General features: G+C 41.7%; 2 protein-coding genes across 3 annotated transcripts in view; one reads left to right on the forward strand and one right to left on the reverse strand.

The window, feature by feature from the left end:
- LOC5576567 overlaps positions 1-21,071 on the forward strand; it is a 247,241-nt gene that overhangs the window by 113,848 nt on the left and 112,322 nt on the right. The window lies entirely within an intron of this gene.
- LOC110674144 lies at positions 18,311-19,012 on the reverse strand. Its single transcript, XM_021837940.1, has 2 exons — positions 18,636-19,012; positions 18,311-18,569 (listed from the first exon to the last, which is right to left on the reverse strand). Exons 1-2 carry the CDS (start codon positions 18,785-18,787, stop codon positions 18,389-18,391), a joined length of 333 nt encoding a protein of 110 aa, XP_021693632.1. The 5' UTR covers positions 18,788-19,012; the 3' UTR covers positions 18,311-18,388.

A 21,071-nucleotide genomic window follows, 5' to 3' on the forward strand; every position in this document is an offset into this window, starting at 1 on the left:
GGATGAATAATAAAATTCTATTGGCAATAACTTTCCTAATATGCTTAAGTTTATTCAAAAGCAAACGAATGTTGAATAAAGTGACATTTTGTGTCAATTGACTTCACAAAAAGTCTGATGTCATCAGAAAGATTCAATAGAAACCTAAGAACGAATGTCATCTTAAGAAATCCTTGGTTTCAGACTAATAATGCCAAACGACCATTATGCCAAACAACTTTATGCCAAATTACCTACCAACGCCCACCAGATGCATTTGAAGTCACTGTTGGCCTTAAGTGTTCGGTTACGACTCAAAACGGTATGCCTTTCAAATTTGATCATTGTTCCAAGAATTTTGTTTTGTCAACAACCGTCAGTACTGGAAATCCATGGAAATCATGTTTGAACACCGAGCGCCAGTCAGTAGTACACCACTTAGGTGTGATTTGATCGAACCCCAAACGAAAGTATCATCACCACCGAGCACTTAGTACTGCGCTATCATCACCCATCAAGCCGGTTTTTATCGAATGATTGTCGGACGGTACGCATGGCGTCAAACGTAGCGAACGTAAATTCCAACCAAACCAGCTTCTGGCGCCCAACAGATGGCAGATATTGCTAGAGCGGGAGTGAGAGCTCACGAAGAGACAGGAAATTGAGATAATTGAAATTGAGGCTCAATTTGTGCTGTGGGTAATGCAATCATCAGCTGGGACCCGGGAGAATGGTTGGAGAAATGTGCGAATTTGATTAAAATTATTGCAATTTCTGCTCCCCGAAGGTAGCCCCAATTCAATTTGCCAATCTTGATGAACCTGTTTGATGGAATTGCGTATCATCATCATCATATTGGGGCAATCATCAGTCAGTGCGTGATGTCATGATTCTACAAATGAATGTAAATTGTATCTCTACACGCCCACCAAAATGTGACCCAATCAAGCGATCTATGCAGATTTCTAAATGGGGTTTTCGTAGTCCGTGGCAGACGAAATTAGCATATCACCCCCACATGATAGGGTGGCGGCTGCTCTGCTGCATCGTACCCTGCTACAACTATCAGAGCTCCATTGAGCAGAGTAACGCAAAGTTCAGGTCAACCTAACATTTATGGCGCATTCAACTTGTGTAATGAACATTCAACAACTCCTCCACTCGATTTTGCAGAATTCGAGAATCTATTACAGAATATTGTTTATTATCGCGTATCAGCCGGATTTGTTTCGTCGGAAAACCATGCTCAGACATTATTTTCCACAGTTCATTTATTTTCAATAAATCGTACGCTGCGTAATGACTAGAATACGTACTAATGAAATCGAATCAAACTACATGTGTCTCTACTAACTATGGATCTACATACAATCATACCAGCAGTGAAAGACAAACAATTATTATTAATAATCACACCTCGTTGCGGTTTTACTACCAAACACAAAGTTACCCGCCGTTGTTCACACAATTTAGCACTTTCATTTTTTGTCCCGTTACGTTTCTCCTTCAACAACACCACTCCAAGCTCTCTGATTTCAATTAGCTATAATTAACTGTAATACCAGTGTTTTTCTCCTGCTTTGCTTGCTGGAGATTCAATTCGCCCGACTTGTTCGCAATGTGTCACCCATTTTAGCTCTCCATCAGCCAGACGGATGATGAACGAAAGTCGACGACGACGTCGATTCGAATTTGCAACAAAACAAAACTAGGCAAACATGTGGCCGAGTATTTCGCCATCAATTACAGGAAATTGCTCCTAAATTATCGTTGATTAAGCGGAACCGGCAATTACCTATATACGTACCTATATGTAGGGTATAGGTACCGACAGTATTGGACCATAAATTTGCAACTTTTTTCCAATTTCCTAACAAAATGATCCACTTTAGTAGGTTGATTCTTAGTTATTCATAAATCGATTTGCATGAAATTTTCACAGTTTCTTAGCCATAACTTGAATGTTGACATATATTTTTGAATTCAAATTATGAGTTCAAAACTAATAAAAATATGAGTAAAGTGAAATTTTCGGCTAAAAAAAAAAAAACAAATCAATCTGAAAATATAGCAGCTATACAAAAACTGTCTAAAGCAAACTTGTTCATCTCGTCTTAATTTATAACTTTGCTGAAGGTACCATGAAGCAATGCTGTCATTTTTTCAGTTATTGTAATTGTGAAAATTTGTCAAAAAATCGCTTCAATCAAACTGATATTGCTTTTGAATCTATGAATGAACTATGAAAACTATTAAGTATGGAAAAATTGCAAATGCATTGTCCGATACTGTAAGTGAAGCTCCGTCCGATGATCTGTCACCCGCCAGCATCATTCAATTCGATGCAAGATGACTCTGACTCCCTGCAGGGAAGAAACAATTCCGATGATTGATGAAATCATTCATCAACCGGTCGTAAATATTAGAGGAGGCTGGCTGGATGGCTGGCGGATGTCAGTGGTTCTCGACTACGAATCAGCAAACTGGTCAATTGAACTTGACCTTATGCCGAATGAATCTCATAAAGAAGGCATAAGGTCTTTTAATTCTACAAATAGTTTATTTGGTATTTTAATATAGGCCTGTTAAAGCATTAAATTGAGAACCACTGCAGCAGTACAAGTGGTACCCATAAAACACAAAGTTTTATGGGAACCGATCGTGTGTGTCATACCATTTGGTCGCCATTCAACACAGCTGGTACTATCATCTTAAATAGCACTATAACTCTGTTTATACATTGCTCTATCTTTCACGTATAGCGTTTGAGATGAGAAAAAAACTGAATAGAGGCCATTGTCCCATCCCGATCTCATCAACTAAGTATTACGGCAGTAATAATTTCTCAGTTGCAGCTGTCCATTTTGATGATGCTAAAATTTGCTTCTTGCACTCGATTGGATGAAATCTAATGCACTTCAAGGTTTTTTTTTAATTGTTCTATCTACGACTGAAATTCAGATTAACGACCGTTTCAATGAGTAACCAATTTCCTAACAAGGTTTCAAATTAACCGGTTCCATTTGATTAACATTTGATCAACATATTTCTGTCGTTAGATGAGAACACTGCTCCATAAGATTGAAATAAATCTCATTATAGATTAAAATAAATATTATATGGAACCACAAGAAGATTGTTAACTTGAATGTTCAATATGGTGAGGTGGACAATATCTACTTGTCAAAGTCGTATGAAGTACTAAAAGTGTTCTATAGCTGGCAACACTGTTCGCGTCTACAAGACTTCAAATTCCAATGATAGGTGAATGTAAGATGAAATGAGATGACATTCCGTTTCGATTCCATACAATGTAAATGATCATAGTTGTTGGTGACACTGCCCAGTTCAATCATAAAAAGTGCAATCTATGCAATCAGCTACAAGATAGAAAATGTCCAAGAAAGTACGAGAGGGAGTTTAATATAAAAAAAATTTGGTAGCTGGTAGCACTGCTGAATTTTATTAACAAATCAAACGTGGGTGTCTAGTTTAAGGTAAAATAGCTTGGAACCCAAACTTAATAATGTGCCGAATCGAACGACAGCGCAAATTTTGTTTAAGCTTTGTGCACCAGCAGAAGATGGCTTGGATTTCGACATGTTTCACCTTAACTCAGTGCTATAAATATTTTCACATAGTTCGTGTTATTCTTCATTACACCACGATTCCAGTTTGACAATACTTAGGCCATTTTGACAGATCATTCACAGGCAATAAAAAGACAGGAAGTGAGGCTATATTGTCAAAATGATTTGAGAATTGTTAAACTTAGTGAGATTACGTTTTTTTTTGTGTCATAAAGACCTAGCTGAAAACCTGGATAACAAAAAAGAAGATAATATCTATATAAATAAAAATGGACTGGTGTTTGTATGTCACGATATGGCTTGAGAACGGACCAAAGGATTGACCCAAATTTTACACTGTTGTACTCGACAAGGGATGCAACGTGTTCGCGTGAGGTAACATTTCAGAGACTTCTCTGGAATAATCGGGAAATCGAGACAAGACTTATGTGTCATTTTGTATGGAGGATTACATGACGTTTTACATCAGCCTACTTGATGGTAAGACGAAGTTTGCCGAGACCACTAGTAAGAAATAAAAAAGGGAAGTTTTTAATTCCTGGGTAAAGTTGATGAATTGCTGTGTTAGGTTTCCAAAACTATATGCTGCTCACTAAAATTGGGGTCTCTGATTCTGAATCAAGTCTCAAGAAGCTTTCAACTTGATGACAAATCGGTTATTTTTAAAATTGAATTTAGTGATTTACAGAATAACACACATTTAACTCCTAAACGTAGGCAATTTTCTTTTAAGGTGGCAGGCTGTTAGGGTGGTTCAAAATATATAAAAGTTTCAAAATTCAATCTCCCATATCTTTCTTACTATAAAAATAGTATTCTGTGAAATTTTCAGCTTTCTCTGCTCCATAATGACGCCCCTTTTGCATCACCTTATGAAGTTCAGGAGAAGTATAACAGTGTTCAAGGAGGTCCTATGCTGCCGCAAGTCAGTCCCATCTGCATTTTCGTCAAAATTGAGTTGAGTTCAGTTTTCAACACATCTTTCAATGCTCTTTCAGCTGCACTGATGAGATAATATAATTGGTTCGGAAAAATTAGGAAAAAACAGCAAGTCAAATTGTCCCATAATGAAAAGTAACCGCATATCAGTCCCACTACAGATTTTCGCACCGTGTAACACAAAAACGAACCGTGTTTCGATCAACTTTACATTTTTCCCGGAAATATATCGTAGTGATAATCAGATTGTGAAAGTTTCATACAGATTTGAATATGTTCCAATCCTCTGGAATTTTTTGAATATTCGTATGGAAAATGAGTTTGGAAACTTCACAGCCCTTTTTCTCAATGCCTACTTTTTACAGATGGGACTGACTTGCGATTCACGGCAGTATGGGGGATCGAAATCGAGTTCCAGGGCCATTCACGGTACTTTCTCTCAGAAAAGTTGGCAGGGAGGATTCCTGTTGGGGCGTAAATGGGATTAAGGTTTAATTTATAGTTAAAAGACTGTGGACGATTTGCCCTTTGAAGGAAGCACCACACTAGATAACTGACTAGCATGCAACGCCCAGTGACACAGTCGTGATACATTCCTGACGAAAAGTTTTCCGGACTGAAGCGGAGGAGTTCAGACCGACGATTGGAAAGTTCAGCGCCCACCGGCTGACGAACGAATACGGCCTACGACTGATAGATTTTGCCGCCTCCAAGAATATGGCCATTCGTAGCACCTATTTCCAGCACAGCCTCCCGTATCGGTACACCTGGAGATCACCTCAGCAGACAGAATCGCAAATCGACTACGTTTTGATCGATGGACGGCACTTCTCCGACATAACCGACGTCAGAACCTATCGTGGCGCTAACATTGACTCCGACCACTTCCTGGTGATGGTGAAACTGCGCCCAAAACTATCCGTCATCAATGATGTACGGTACCGACGCCCGCCCCGGTACAATCTCGAGCGACTGAAACAACCGGATGTTGCAAATGCGTACGCGCAGCATCTTGAGGCAGCGTTGCCGGATGAGGGCGAGCTCGAAGAGGGGTCCTCTTGAGGACTGCTGGAGGACAGTCAAAGCAGCCATTAACGACGCTGCCGAAAGCGTTGTCGGATATGTGGAACAGAGCTCAAGAAGCGATTGGTTCGACGAGGAGCAAACCCGCCTATTCCGGGACAAAAAGCGCTGCCTGGAAGAGGTGGAATGCCAAGAGATGGGGTTGCTGTACCGTTCTCAAGAAACGCGGAAGTTCTAACAGAAGCTCAACACATCCCGCCAAGGCTTCGTGCTCTTGACGGACGGACACGAGGTGATCGAAAGGTGGAAGCAGCACTACGATGAACACCTGAATGACGCAGAGAACACAGGCACAGAAGGTCAGGACAGCGAAGGTGATGGGTACGTCAGCACAGCGGACAGCGGAAACCAACTCAAGAACAACAAGACCGCTGGCAAGGATGGTATCGAAGCCAAACTCATCAGGTTGGCCGCTTGTCTGCATCGGCTAATAGTCAGAATCTGGGAAACGGAACAGCTACCGGAAGGGTGGAAGCAAGGCGTCATATGCCCAATCTACAAAAAGGGCGACAAACTGGAGTGTGAAAATTATCGTGCAATCACCATCCTAAACGCCGCCTACAAAGTGCTATCCCAGATTCTCTTCCGTCGTCTATCACCTATAGCAAACGAGTTCATGGGAAGTTATCAAGCAGAAATGCCGTGAGTATCAGGTCCTTACGCACCATTTGTTCATCGATTTCAAGGCGGCATACGATAGTATCGACCGCGTAGAGCTATGGAAAATCATAGACGAGAACAGCTTTCCCGGGAAGCTCACAAGATTGATCAGAGCAACGATGGACGGTGTGCAAAACTGCGTGAAGATCTCGGGTGAACATTCCAGTTCGTTCGAGTCTCGGTGGGGACTACGACAGGGCGACGGACTTTCGTGCCTGTTGTTCAATATTGCGCATGAAGGTGTCATGCGGAGAGCCGGACTTAACAGTCGAAGCACGATTTTCACGAGATCCGGACAATTTGTTTGCTTCGCGGACGACATGGATATTATTGGTAGAAAATTTGAAACGGTGGCAGATTTGTTCACCCGCCTAAAACGCGAAGCAACAAGAGTCGGGCTAATGGTGAATGCGTCGAAAACAAAGTACATGCTGGTTGGCGGAACTGTTGGCGACAGGGCCCGCCTAGGAAGCAGTGATACGATAGACGGGGATACCTTCGAGGTGGTGGACAAGTTCGTCTACCTCGGATCCTTATTGACGGCTGACAACAATATTAGTCGGGAAATACGAAGGCGCATCATCAGTGGATGTCGTGCCTACTATGGACTCCAGAAGAAACATCAGTCAAGAAAGATTCACCCCGCACCAAATGCACGATGTACAAAACGCTCATAAGACCGGTAGTCCTCTATGGGCATGAGACATGGACTATGCTCGAGGAGGACTTGCAAGCTCTTGGGGGTTTCAAACGCCGAGTGCTAAGGACGATCTTCGGCGGCGTGCAGGAGAACGACGTGTGGCGGCGAAAGATGAACCACGAGCTCGCTCAACTCTACGGCGAACCCAGTATCGTGAAGGTAGCTAAAGCTGGAAGGATACGCTGGGCAGGGCATGTTGCAAGAATGCCGGACAACAACCCTGTAAAGATGGTGTTCCCTACGAATCCGGTCGGAACAAGAAGGCGTGGGGCACTGCGAGCTAGGTGGATAGACCAGGTGCACCAGGACCTGGAGAGCGTGGGTCACAGTCGAGGATGGAGAGAAGCGGCCATGAACCGAGTGAATTGGCGAAATATTGTTGGCGAGGCTTTATCAAGATAATTGATGTAAAACCAAATAATTTTCTCAATGCCTACTAATTCCATATGGGACAGTTATCTCAATGCCTACTAATTCCATATGGGACAGTTATGCTTTTATGGGCAGTAGAGGTCGGACTCGATTATCCGGAGTATCGATTTATTTTTCACTCCGGATAATCGAATCACTAAGAAAAAAATTAAAATCTTCGATAAAAGAACTTAAATATTATCTGTTTTTCGTTGTTTTATTTATATGATGCGGTGGCGTAGCCAGAAATTATTTTTAAGAACAGTAGGGGTCTTCACAAGAAATTTTTTTTTGATCAGCATACACAGAGAACCATTTTTTTCAAACCCCCCTTTTCTTAAATACGTTCAAAACTGCAAAACCATTCATATTGTATATTTCAATACCAAATCATCTCAAATTTATGCATAAAAATTGAAAAACAAGAACGTCAAAAACAAATTCCAGATAATCGAGTCTAAAATTCCGGATAATCGAGTCACCGGATAATCTAGTCACCGGATAATCGAGTCTTCGGATAATCGAGTCCGACCTGTATTTGAAATATTGAGCCTTAGATTTTACCTGAGCAATGTTGCCAGCTACCAGATAATACATAAAAAATCAGATAAAACTGTAAATCGGTCACTCCGGCCACATCACCGATGTTATCACAAATTTCAACTAAATTTAATTGAAATTTAAGTGTTGGGTTTATGACCAACGGTATTTAAGGGGTTAATTCCGCGATTATAATCACCGTATTGAAACACGTCCACTTTGTGTAGTTTAACGGTAGATTATAATATTCCTGTTTTAATTCAGTAATTATACAAAGAAGAGCGTAGTTTAGAATTCACATTATAAGTAAATTAGCATAAGTTATGTTGTACTGAACATATATGGTGTGAGTTAAGATCTGTTTTTTTTTTGTATCGTTCTAGTCAACTTACGTTTATTGCCCTAAATAGTCAGATGTCGGTTCGTATGTCTTCGGGTCGTAGGTTTAGTCGCTAGAATCAATAGTTATTTAGGTAATTTGTAATAAATTTTATGTAGTTCCCTTACCGTGACTGTGCACTAATCAAAATAATAGTCTCGCAGTATATGTAGGTTAGACCTAGTGGTGCCTCAAATGCAAATCCTAATCATAGGCACACAAATCATAATTCATAGTTAATAGCACATAGTTGTAAAGTTCAATTTTAGTTTAAGTATTTACCTAGTTAAGTTCAGTTAAGAAAATAGTAAAAAGTAATTTTAGTTTAACTAGCTGAGCTACAATTTGTCCACACGTTTGCTTCGTTTGTTTTCTGCTTTTTATCATGTTGTTTCTACTCACCGGTTGACAGACGGTGAACGTTACCTGTCATCGTTGTGAACGCTGCTGGTGTGTGTACGGCCCAGGGTTGATGTATGGAAGGTGCGCGCTGGCTGCCAGGGGCTTGCCAACACTCCCCCCAGGTACGTCGATCACATGGTCGACTACTCGGCTTCGCGTCTTACCTCCAATACAGCTAGCTTGACTACAGGACGCTCATAGACGCCAGCAGCGGTCCTTACTGTTGCCGATCTAACTTCTCCATCTCGACCTGGACGCGTCGCAATCACCCTTCCTTTAGGCCAACAGTTTCGAGGGAGTTTCGGGTCCACGATGACGACCACGTCACCGATTTCAATCGGTAATGTGTTGGAGTTATACCATTTTGTCCTCTTTGTTATATCCGGCAGGTACTCAGATATCCAGCGTTTCCAAAACTGGTTGGCAATGATCTGTGAAAAACGCCAGCACTGACGAACGTTGGTAGCGCTATCGTTGAGTATAGTAAGTGGTTTCACGCCGTTTGAGCTCCCCAGAAGAATGTGATTGGGTGTGAGAGCTGGAGCGGCGTTGTCTTCGATCGGAACGTGTGTTAATGGTCGCGAGTTGATCGTGTTTTCAATTTCGAGCAAAGCATTATGTAACACTTCATCGGAGGGACGTCGGGGTAGATTCAGGGCCTTTAGACTGCATTTCACACTACGAATCAGCCGCTCCCAACTTCCACCCATGTGTGGAGCCGATGGTGGGTTGAACGACCAGGAGGTCCCAGAATCAACGAACTCGCTCATGATGGATTCGTTGTCGAGTTCGTGCATCACTCGCCCAAGTTCATTAGATGTCCCCACAAAGTTGGTCCCGCGGTCACAGTACATATGACGAGGCGCGCCACGACGAGCAATCATATTCCGGATGGCTATTATACACGAATCCGTGCTGAGCGAATGCGCTACTTCAATATGCACGGCTCGTGTTGTCATGCAAGTAGCTAGCATTCCCCAACGTTTTTCCACTCTTCGACCGACGGCGACTTCCATTGGCCCAAAGTAGTCAATCCCTACGTGGGTGAAAGGTCGAGCATAGGCAGCCAATCTAGCATCGGGTAGATCGGCCATGACTGGAGTGTTTGGTACAGCTCGATCATTTTTGCAGCGTTGGCAGTCTCTTCGAATTTTCGCGCAACAGACTCGAAGTCGCGAAATGGTGAACTTCTGTCGGAGTTTGTTAATCACGGTTTCTTGGTTGAGATGGTGGTATTTGGTATGATAGTGGGTAATTATAAGTGTGGTTACGTGGTGATCACGGGGTAAAATGATAGGGTTCTTTACTTCGTAGGTAATGAAGGGACAGTTTGCTGTACGTCCTCGCATGCGAATGATTCCGCTTTTGTCAATGAACGGAGTTGACTTGTAGAGCGGGCTATTTTTTGGAATTGGCTTACCCTGGCTTAGGCTAGCAATTTCTTCTGCGTAGTTGTCTCGTTGAGCTAATTGAATAAGATAATTTTCGGCCGCACGTATTTCCTCCATGGCCAATGATCCAGTACGGTTAGGCTGATTCTGAGCTTTACGTCGACAGTTGGCCGGAAAACGAAGAAGAAAACTCACTACGTTGAGAAGCCGTTGCCATTTTGAGTAATCTCTTACGTTCAATACAGGAGATGCAGTCGAAATGTGTGCAACTAGATGCGGACGGATTTCCTCTTGTGTAGACGTGTGTATCGGAGCTTGTTGTGGCCAATTGGATTCACTTGTCTTAAGGAATTGCGGTCCATTGAACCATCTGCTATCAGTGGTGAGGTCTGGTCGCCCTTGCCATTTTGTGGCATCATCTGCTACATTCTCCTTTGTCGGCACCCAACGCCACTCGTTTGCCTCCGTGGTGTCAAGGAGCTCACTAACTCGGTGTGCCACGAACTGGGTATACCGACGGTGATCCGAGTTAATCCAGCACAATACATCTCGGGAGTCGGTCCAGAAACAGCGTCGAGTCGTTCGTATAGACAGGGATTCAGCGATTGTGCGTGCTAACCTTGCTCCGAGAACTGCGGCCTGCAGTTCAAGCCTAGGAATAGATTGGAATTTCAAAGGAGCGACTCTAGTTTTGGCTGTGATAAGCGTACATTCTACTCCATCGCTTGATGTCCTCAAATAAGATACAGCAGCGTATCCATTCTCGCTAGCATCGACGAAGGTATGCAACTCGATTTCATTATCGGGGGAGTCTTTAACGTAATAGCATCGAGATACTTGAACGTTTTCCACTTCAGGTAGGACCCGCAGCCAGATTTGCCACTTTAAAAATAGGACGTCATTGATTTCATCATCCCATTGAGCTCCAGAGCGCCAGATTTCTTGCAATAGGACCTTCAGATATATCAAAAAGTGTGCAATCAAACCGAGGGGGTCAAAAATAGACATAAGTACCCTCAGTACTTCTCGTTTCGAGGGGCGTCGACGTCCTTCTAGGAGAGATTCATCATAACGTGACCAGCATACTTTATACGTGAACGTATCGGTTTCCGTACACCACCACAACCCCAAAACTTTCTCTGTTGCTACCTCGGCTGACAGGTCAAGGCTTTTCGTCTTCGCATCGTTTTCTCCCAGTGATCGTAAAACTGTTTGGGAGTTGCTCACCCAGTTGCGAATCTCAAAGCCGCCTTGGGAGTGGATATGCTTGACTTCATTCGCTAATCTGATTGCCTCCTCTTCCGTTTTAACGCTGGCTAGCATATCATCTACGTAGTGTCGCTTAATGATAGCTTCAACTGCTTGTGGATATTGCCCAACAAATCGCTCTGCATTTAAATTTTTAACGAACTGTGCGCTGCTGGGCGAACAGCACGCACCGAACGTCATGACACACATTTAAAAAACGGCAGTTTCTCCGGATTCATCCTTCCAAAAAAATCGTTGACATGGCTGATCTTGTTCCCGAATTTTAATCTGGTGAAACATCTCACGTATATCGCCGGTTAATCCAATGGAATGCTCACGGAACTGCAAGAGTATGGAGAAGAGTGAGCATAACTGATCGGGGCCTTTCAAAAGAGCGGAGTTCAGTGAAACACCGAAGATCGTGGCAGCTGCATCCCACACGATGCGTAGTTTCCCCGGCTTGTTCGGATTGAACACCGGGAATACCGGTAAATACCAGGAACGTGAAACGTATTGGGTTTCTTCATCCTTTGTCAGTTGACGAATGTATCCTTTCGTAATGTATTCCGCTATCCTCTGATTCAATGCTTCGGCCAAATCTGGATCCTTGGCCATACGCTTTTCTAAGAGGTGATACCGTCGAAGGGCCATCGATCGACTATTTGGTAAACGGATGTCATCGTAGCGCCAAAGTAAACCCGTTTCGTAACGATCGCCGTTGAAAGTGGTTAGCGTTTCCAGCATTCTACAACTTCGTTGGTCTTCAGAAGAAAGGAGAGTTTCACTAGGCTTCAATACACCCAAACTGTCGATGGCAAAATAATCTTTCATGGCCTGATGCAGGTCTTCATCCGATCGATCGTCTCGTGAGCCTATGTGGAACGAGTAGTGTACCATGTTCGGCGAGTTGTCGCCGTCGCTTCCACCACATACAGTCCAGCCTAGTCGTGTCTTTATAGCTATGGGTTGTTCTAACTTTCCTTCCCGACACTGCAGTACAAGACTTACATGGGCGTGCTTCAACCCAATCAAAATTTGTGGACGTGCGTGTTTGTATGATTCGATGGGTAGGCCTCGCAAGTAAGGATACTGTTTCTGCATATGTTCGGCATCCAGAGATTGTCGTGGCAGCTGAAGTTCTTTCACCGTTCGCACGCCGTCCAATTTGAACATTTTTGCACCGTTGAAGGATCCTGCTATCGAAACTGTGATAATACGTGAATCATCTTCACAACGCTCGGTACCGCCAGTCCATCGAAGGTATAGTGGACTACCAACCCCTTCCAATTGAAGCTCATCCGCGAGGTCTTGGTCCATGAGTGTTAATTTAGAACCCTCATCCAGGAAGGCGAACGTCTGAATGCACCCGTTTTTTCCTTGGAGTGTTACAGGCAGGTATCGGAATAGGGAAGTGTTGACATTGGAGCGGTGAGTGTTGCATTCGTGCTGAGTTGAGCTCGTTCCCGGTTTATCTTGCTGAGTTTTGTCGATCATTGAAGCTGCATCTTTCCTGATATGACTATCGTTATGGAGCAGTTCGTGATGCATTCTCGTACAACCATTCTTTCCGCAAGCTTGAGCTTTACATCCACCGACGTGTTTCCCAAGACAGCGCCGACATAGGTTAAAATCTCGGACAACAGCCCATCGAGAATCTCTAGACAGCTCTAAAAATTGCTTGCATTTCCTAATTGCTTCACAACCGGACTTACAAACTAGACACTCAGTCGAGCTTTTCCCAGCATTCTCCACCAATGGCTTCGGTTCCGCTTCATTCGGCTCCAAATGTGCGTTAATAAATCCAGTACTTTTTTTGGCTTGTCGCATCTCAGTCCGATCGAACTTGGTTTCTGAGATATTTGGAATGGTCACTGTACTAGCTGCTTCTGCCAGAGAATAAACCCAGTTTCCAAAAGTGGCTAGGTTAACCCTCGGAAGTGCTTGTCGATATCTGGCCCAGTCCAACTTGATAGACGGTGGCAGTCTGCTCACGAGTTGATGCAATAGCGATACGTTATACATATGCTCCTCTAGCTCGCACGCGTCCACTATAGCGCAAAAGTTCTGAACCTCCACTGCGAAATCCATTATCGTTTCTAGCTTATCTTCTTTCAACGGCGGCAATGCGGTAATTTTCGCTATCAGCGAGTGAACAATTGCTTCCGGCTGTCCAAATCTCATACGGAGTGTAGCAAGTACACTTCTCACGTTGGACGGATGCATTAAACTACTTTTCACTGCATCGTATGCCTTTCCCGTCAAACTTTTTTGAAGTCGGACTGCGTTCTCGGCATCCGTAAATCCACACATTGCTGTTGTGTTCGTAAAGGACGATAAGAATATTGGCCACTCTTCAGGTTTTCCTGAGAAGGTTGGCAGCTCCTTGGATATGGCTTGCCGAGCTGCTAGCTGCTTCTGAGTAAGAGGGTGCGCTTCATCGTATTCTACCCCAAGTCGTGGCTGTCTTCTGTAATCCGATGGTCGCGTTGGCCCATTCTCGGTAACGTATGGACCTCCTACAGCGCTTGGAACAGGAAGCTGTTGACGTGAAGTTTCCTGAAAGCCTCGCACCATTCCATCGGCCGATTCTGTTGCACCGCCTGACATTGCTCGCATTGAAAACGTTCGCCCAATAGTCAATTGGTCATGCCTAAATGGATACTGTTGATTTCTCTGTGCTCCCAAGTTATTCACACACGCTAACGTTGTAGGATTCTGCGTAGAATGCCGTTGGGGTTCGAAGACATCCGGCCAAGCTAACATACCAGCCTCTCGTCGATGGGTGTTGTCACCATGTACCCAATCGCGTACTCGGCTCATGCTAGAATTAGTCTTCGAACTTGCTTTAGAACTTGTCTTGGAACTGATATCGCTTGCTGCCTCCTGTAGAAGGGCATACTTCCGCTCCAAAAACTCCTTCGCCAATTTTTGTTCCTCCTCCAGCTTCAATTTGTAACTTGAGGAGTGTTCTTGACGATCTGCGCGACGATGAGGACGACAAATCGCTTAATGCCACACTGGTCTTAGCATCATTATCTCCAGGTCGATGTTGCCCCTTATATGTAGACTTCATTGGATCAGAACTTCGTTGATCGGTTTCGTTTAGTCCACAAGACGTCCGTGGGTTTTGTGCTTCCATGCTGCTCCTTGCACCACCACTCGGTTGAAGTATTTTACTGGAAGTAGATCCTGAACGCTGAGCCCATTTTGCCGATACGCACTTTGAGCAACTCCAGCTATGATCCGCTACCTCCTCCGTGACTCCAACGCAGCCAAAGTGATGCCATTTGTCACACTTATCACACTGAACCATTTCATCGGTGTCTGGACCTCTGCACGATTTACAAGTCCGGCCGGCCAATGTTTGATCGGCATCCGTGTCTCCTTGAACTCCCGTGACCACTATCGACACATTACCACCATCGACCACTTCATCCACTTTCGATTTCGAGCTCTTTCCTTTTTTCGACACCTTCACACTCTTACCAGAACCGTACGCTTCACGACTTGACATTTCCGAAGATGTAAACGAATATTATAAGATGTTGGGTTTATGACCAACGGTATTTAAGGGGTTAATTCCGCGATTATAATCACCGTATTGAAACACGTCCACTTTGTGTAGTTTAACGGTAGATTATAATATTCCTGTTTTAATTCAGTAATTATACAAAGAAGAGCGTAGTTTAGAATTCACATTATAAGTAAATTAGCATAAGTTATGTTGTACTGAACATATATGGTGTGAGTTAAGATCTGTTTTTTTGTATCGTTCTAGTCAACTTACGTTTATTGCCCTAAATAGTCAGATGTCGGTTCGTATGTCTTCGGGTCGTAGGTTTAGTCGCTAGAATCAATAGTTATTTAGGTAATTTGTAATAAATTTTATGTAGTTCCCTTACCGTGACTGTGCACTAATCAAAATAATAGTCTCGCAGTATATGTAGGTTAGACCTAGTGGTGCCTCAAATGCAAATCCTAATCATAGGCACACAAATCATAATTCATAGTTAATAGCACATAGTTGTAAAGTTCAATTTTAGTTTAAGTATTTACCTAGTTAAGTTCAGTTAAGAAAATAGTAAAAAGTAATTTTAGTTTAACTAGCTGAGCTACAATTTGTCCACACATTTGCTTCGTTTGTTTTCTGCTTTTTATCATGTTGTTTCTACTCACCGGTTGACAGACGGTGAACGTTACCTGTCATCGTTGTGAACGCTGCTGGTGTGTGTACGGCCCAGGGTTGATGTATGGAAGGTGCGCGCTGGCTGCCAGGGGCTTGCCAACATTAAGTGTTGTCAATTTTAAAATGTCCGATAAACACGATGAATTTAAAAAATATATATATATACAGCCATTCCATGAAAAATCGATCTAGTGGGTCTCCGAATTCCGTGCAAATTTGCTATTTTGTTCCTTATCCGAAATAAGGATACACGTATTTTTGGATTTTTTGATTAGGGTGACCATTTCCTAAATAGAATGACCAGAAAAATCGCGATTTTGCAAAAAAAAAAATTAAAAAAAAAATTATAACTTTTGAACCATTCGACCGATTTTCAATCTTTTTGGACGAAATGAAGGCTAAAGATTTTAACTTTTCGGGACAAATATAAAATTTCACAAAAATTGTGTTTTTTACATGAAAAAACTCAATAGTTTCCGTTTTTTCGTGTTTTGAAGGCCTCGGGACTAGAAATCCTTTATAAGAGAGATTCGCGGAAGCTGACATTCCTGTCAAATTGTGAGCCAATCGAGCAGCGAGAGCTGTCAAAGTGTGAGCCAAACGAACATGCGTTATGTTTGTTTTGAACTTTTCTTGAGGAGTAATGTAATCCGCTTGAAATTATTTCGGTAAAAGTAATTTTGCATGAAGCAAACAATTGAAATGTTTTACTTTTTTGAATTTTGGTCAATGCGATTTTTAGTTTTTAATTTTTTCGGCTGTATATTAGTTTTGATATGTAGCTCAAAGATCTATAACGAAACAAAATACACTTTATAGCAATGAGGAAGTCATGTCCGTGTTACAATATTATTCTCGACGCCGAGCAAAATCAGCACTGCTGGTCTGTTGCCAAATCATTCCATTTTACTTCCGCTTATCTCTCTATAAAGGATCACTACTCGGGACCAAAGAGGCTATTGCTGCTTTCATTTTTTCTTAAAAGTTCAGAAAATTTTACGTAAACTGTCAAATTTTCAGCGATGTATGTTTTTTAGTTTTTGAGATATATTTAAAAAATAAATAAAAAATCAGTCATTTTTCATCGGCACACACTGTAGATCACAGCGCATTAGATTTGTAATGTTTAAAAAAAATATCATAACTTTTGAACAGCTCAACCGCTTTCCAATCTTTTTTTTATGGAATGAAAGCTTAAGGTCTCAACTTTTCAGAAAAAATAGAAAAAAAATAGATAACTTTGAAAAAAAAAATTTCACATTAAAATACAGGAAATTTTTATATTTTTTCACGTTTAAACATATTTTTATCAGATTTTTCAATTTTGTCTGAATAGTTGAAATTTTAAGCTTTCATTCCATACAAAAAGATTGGAAATCGGTTAAGCTGTTCAAAAGTTATAATTTTTTTTAAACATTACAAATGTAATGCGCTGAGACCTACAGTGTGTGCCGATAAAAAATGACTGATTTTTTATTTTCAAAAAAATATATCTCAAAAACTAAAAAAACACACATCGCTGAAAATTTGACAGTATACGTTAAATTTTCTGAACTTTCAAGAAAAAATGAGAACAGCGGTAGCCCCTTCGGTCCCGAGGCCTTCAAAACACGAAAAAACGGAAACTATTGAGTTTTTTCATGTAAAAACACATTTTTTGTGAAATTTTATATTTTTTCCGAAAAGTTAAAATCTTTAGCCTTCATTTCGTCCAAAAAGATTGAAAATCGGTCGAACGGTTCAAAAGTTATAATTTTTTTTGAAAACAAAAATTTTGCAAAATCGCGATTTTTCTGGTCACTTTATTTCGGAAATGGTCACCCTAATCAAAAAATCCAAAAATACGTGTATCCTTATTTCGGATAAGGAACAAAATAGCAAATTTTCACTGAATTCGGAGACCCACTAGATCGGTTTTTCATGGAATGGCTGTATAAAAAAACTTGATTAAAATTTATGTAATTGTAAATAAGTATATTTGGCAACACTGTATCGAACCAGAATATTTTTTATAAGCGATTTTCTTCAAAAGTGCCATTTTCATCTATGTCTAATAGTTTCGAAGGTATAACTATAAGAATGTAATCAAAACCACGGGTTTTGTCAAATTTGCAATCATGGGGGGGGGGTGTTCACATGGGCCGTGGGGTGGTCCGATTGACACAAAAGAAGTTAATAAAAATTTGACCAAAATTCGGTTGAAATCGGTGATGGTGGATTACACCCTGTTTTTTTTGTAGATGCTTGGTATAGAATGACCTAAATTTAAAATTACTTCTTTTTCTTCTTCTTCTTATTCTTCTTCAACTTCTTGGCATTAACGTTCTCACTGGGACAGAGCCTGCTTCTCAGCTTAGTGTTCTTATGAGCACTTCCACAGTTAATAACTGAGAGCTTTCTTTGCTAAAGTTGCCATTTTCGCATTCATATGTCATGTAGCAAGTACGATTATACTCTATGGCAATGAATGAATACGGCACCGCTCAAACTTCAATTTAGTGGACTCGTGCATTGGTCCGTAAACTGTATGATATGTCACACCTTCTTCGACACTGGTGGACATTCGAAGAAGTTGTTTTCAAAATTCAATGATACATATCAGAATGTTATTTTGCTACTTTTCCCCTTATGACCTATTTTCCTGAATGACTCGTTTGCCAAAAATAGCGAGATCGATGAAATTCGAAAGAACCGCCAATCCAATAAAGAAGGGTGCATTTCAGATGACCGATTTGTTCAGCACCTCGAAATGCATAAAGATTCTTCAACGAAACTTATAACTATAATAAAAAGAGATCTAAATGTATATCAACTCTAATACCGTTCTATTGTTTCTGTCTATTTCAGGTAAGCATTTCGGAGGAAACCCAACTCATGATTCTACACATGACTCGTCTTACATTGCACTCGGATGTTCCCTTCGGCATCGTAGTACAACTGGTAACGTTCCTTCGGAGCCCGAATCCGCAGCTTGGTGTTGATCCGATTGACCTCGTTCATCAACCGCCGGCGGAACATCTTGGAACGATAGCTGTTGCCAAACTTCCGCGTCGGACCATTTCTGTAAAATCACGGAAAAGCAATTTTAAATCAATCGAGACATAGATCCATTACAGGGATTACAAACCTCAGTGCCATTCGATTGTGGCGAACTCTTCCAATGGTTCGCAAATCGCTCGCTCGGTGGCGCTGAAAGGCATCCACCGTGCCGTAGACCGAGCCCAGAAACATTCCCAGAAGCGACAACGAGTACGACACCAGCAACAAGTTGGGCATCATTTGTTTTCTATTTTATGCTAAAAAAAATTACGAAGAAATTTAGAACGTGAACCTTTGGCCGAAACGGTGAAATGTTTTCAGAAAACTGACAAATTCGCCTACTAAGCAAAATACTTTCACTGTGGGCACGTTTCATTAACACTGAGTAGTAATTAAGGTCAAACTGGTAAACCTTATGAATGGAATTGTCGGAATTGTTCTAGATTCTATACCGTTTTGCTCAGAATTGCGTGACTTGACCTGGCGCTAGAAACTCGCATACAAATAAAGCACAGCATAAATTAAGATCGGTCGCCAACCGACACGTAGCTTATGAGGTCGAGCATATTGCATGTAGTTACTCGAACTGCCAGTGTGCAGTGTTGATTAATTGTGTGATGAATGCGTGAACCGGACCTCGAGTGCATCTCGCCCTACGCACAGATATGGTAACTGTGAAGAACGTTGGCGATGCGATGGTGGCGTCAAAAACGAAGTGCTCATAATATTCAGATTTCTGAAGTGATAATTGTTCTCATTGGTGTGTAAGCTGTAACCATTTCCATGTGCGTAGCATTTTTTACACATGGCAACACAGTTGTGAAAAAGGAAACATTCATCATTTGCGAGAAATTCTTCACAATTTTTATATTTTTATATCAACAATATTGCGACTACTCCAATATCATTTCTGTCCAACTACTATGCTATTCCCATTCTATTCCTATTCTGTTCCTATTCTATTCCTATCATATTTTCATTCTATTCCTATTCTTATCTAAGCTTCTCAAGAAGCTTCCTAAAGCTTCTTCAGGAGCTTCCCAAAGCTTCTCTAGGAGCTTCCCAATGGTTCTCTAGATGCTACCCAATGCTTCTCCAGTAGCTTCCAAAAATTTCTCCAGAAGCTCTCCAAAGCTTCTCCAGAAGCTTCCTAAAGCTTCTCCAGGAGCTTCCCAAAGCTTTTCCAGAAGCTTCCCAAAGCATTTCCAGAAGCTTCCCAAAGCTTTTCCAGAAGCTTCCCAAAGTTTCTCCAGAAGCTTCCCAATGTTTCTCCAGTAGCTTCCCAAAGTTTCTCCAGAAGCTCTCCAAAGCTTCTCCAGAAGCTTCCCAAAGCTTCTCCAAAAGCTTCCCAAAGTTTCTCCAGAAGATTTCCGCAGCTTCTCCAAAAGCTTCTCCAAAAGCTTCTCAAAGTTTCTCCAAAATCTTCTCAAAACTTCTACAGAAGTTTTTCAAAGCTTCGTCATAAGCTTCTCAAAGCATCACCAGAAGCTTCCCAAAGCTTCTCCAGAAGCTTCCCAAAGCTTTTCCAGAAGCTTCCCAAAGCTTTTCTAGAAGCTTACCAATGCTTCTCCAGTAGCTTCCCAAAGTTTCTCCAGAAGCTCTCCAAAGCTTCTCCAGAAGCTTTCCAAAGCTTCTCCAAACGCTTCCCAAAGTTTCTCCAGAAGATTTCCGCAGCTTCTCCAAAAGCTTCTCGAAGTTTCTCCAAAATCTTCTCAAAACTTCTACAGAAGTTTTCCAAAGCTTCGTCATAAGCTTCTCAAAGCATCACCAGAAGCTTCCCAAAGCTTCTCCAGAAGCTTCCCAAAGCTCCTTAAAAGAATCGATAAATGAATTTCTAATCAAACCGCCTGAAGTAATTTGTTTAGCAAATGCCTGAATCAATTTCTGTTGAAATCCATGGAAGAATCATGAAAAATTCCTAGAATCATGCTCTTTTTGAACGCATGTGGTCTGTAACGTTCCTATTTTTAAGACATCCTATCACTTCCAGCCATGCTGAGGGCCACTCAACGAGCTTGAAATTTGGAAAGAAATATCAGAGCCAAATACAGGATACCTATTCCGTTTTCTCCGCTACAAAACATCTGTTCAAATTTTCTCCTGGCCAACATGGAAGCAGGTAGATAGTTTGCTCTTCTATTTGCACTGCACCTTTCCTTCCTGAAGCTAAGGCATACAAGACGAAATTTTGTCGATCCTTCGAGCATTTCGCAGAAAATTAGGATGGAAGAACAACATCGCCTTCATCCTGTCCAAAATCCAAATTCAAAAGCTGATCCATGTCGCTTGCGAATCGAATAGCAACAGATATTCGGTACTAATTGCAACTCAAACACAAAGTGATGATAATCTATGAGGACTGGTCTTGACGGTGGATTGCAGGGATAAAAATTAACAGTGTCATGTTTTCGTGCTTAAGTTTAAACAGAAATTTGTGTTGTTTGTTTCTTTTGCGAATTATTTGGAAGGATAATCAATTTCAAAGAAGGAAATATTTGATCCTTGGACGATTCAACTGATGGAA

This window comes from Aedes aegypti, chromosome 1 (genome assembly GCF_002204515.2).
Source record: "Aedes aegypti strain LVP_AGWG chromosome 1, AaegL5.0 Primary Assembly, whole genome shotgun sequence".
NCBI classification, from domain to species: Eukaryota; Metazoa; Arthropoda; class Insecta; order Diptera; family Culicidae; genus Aedes; species Aedes aegypti.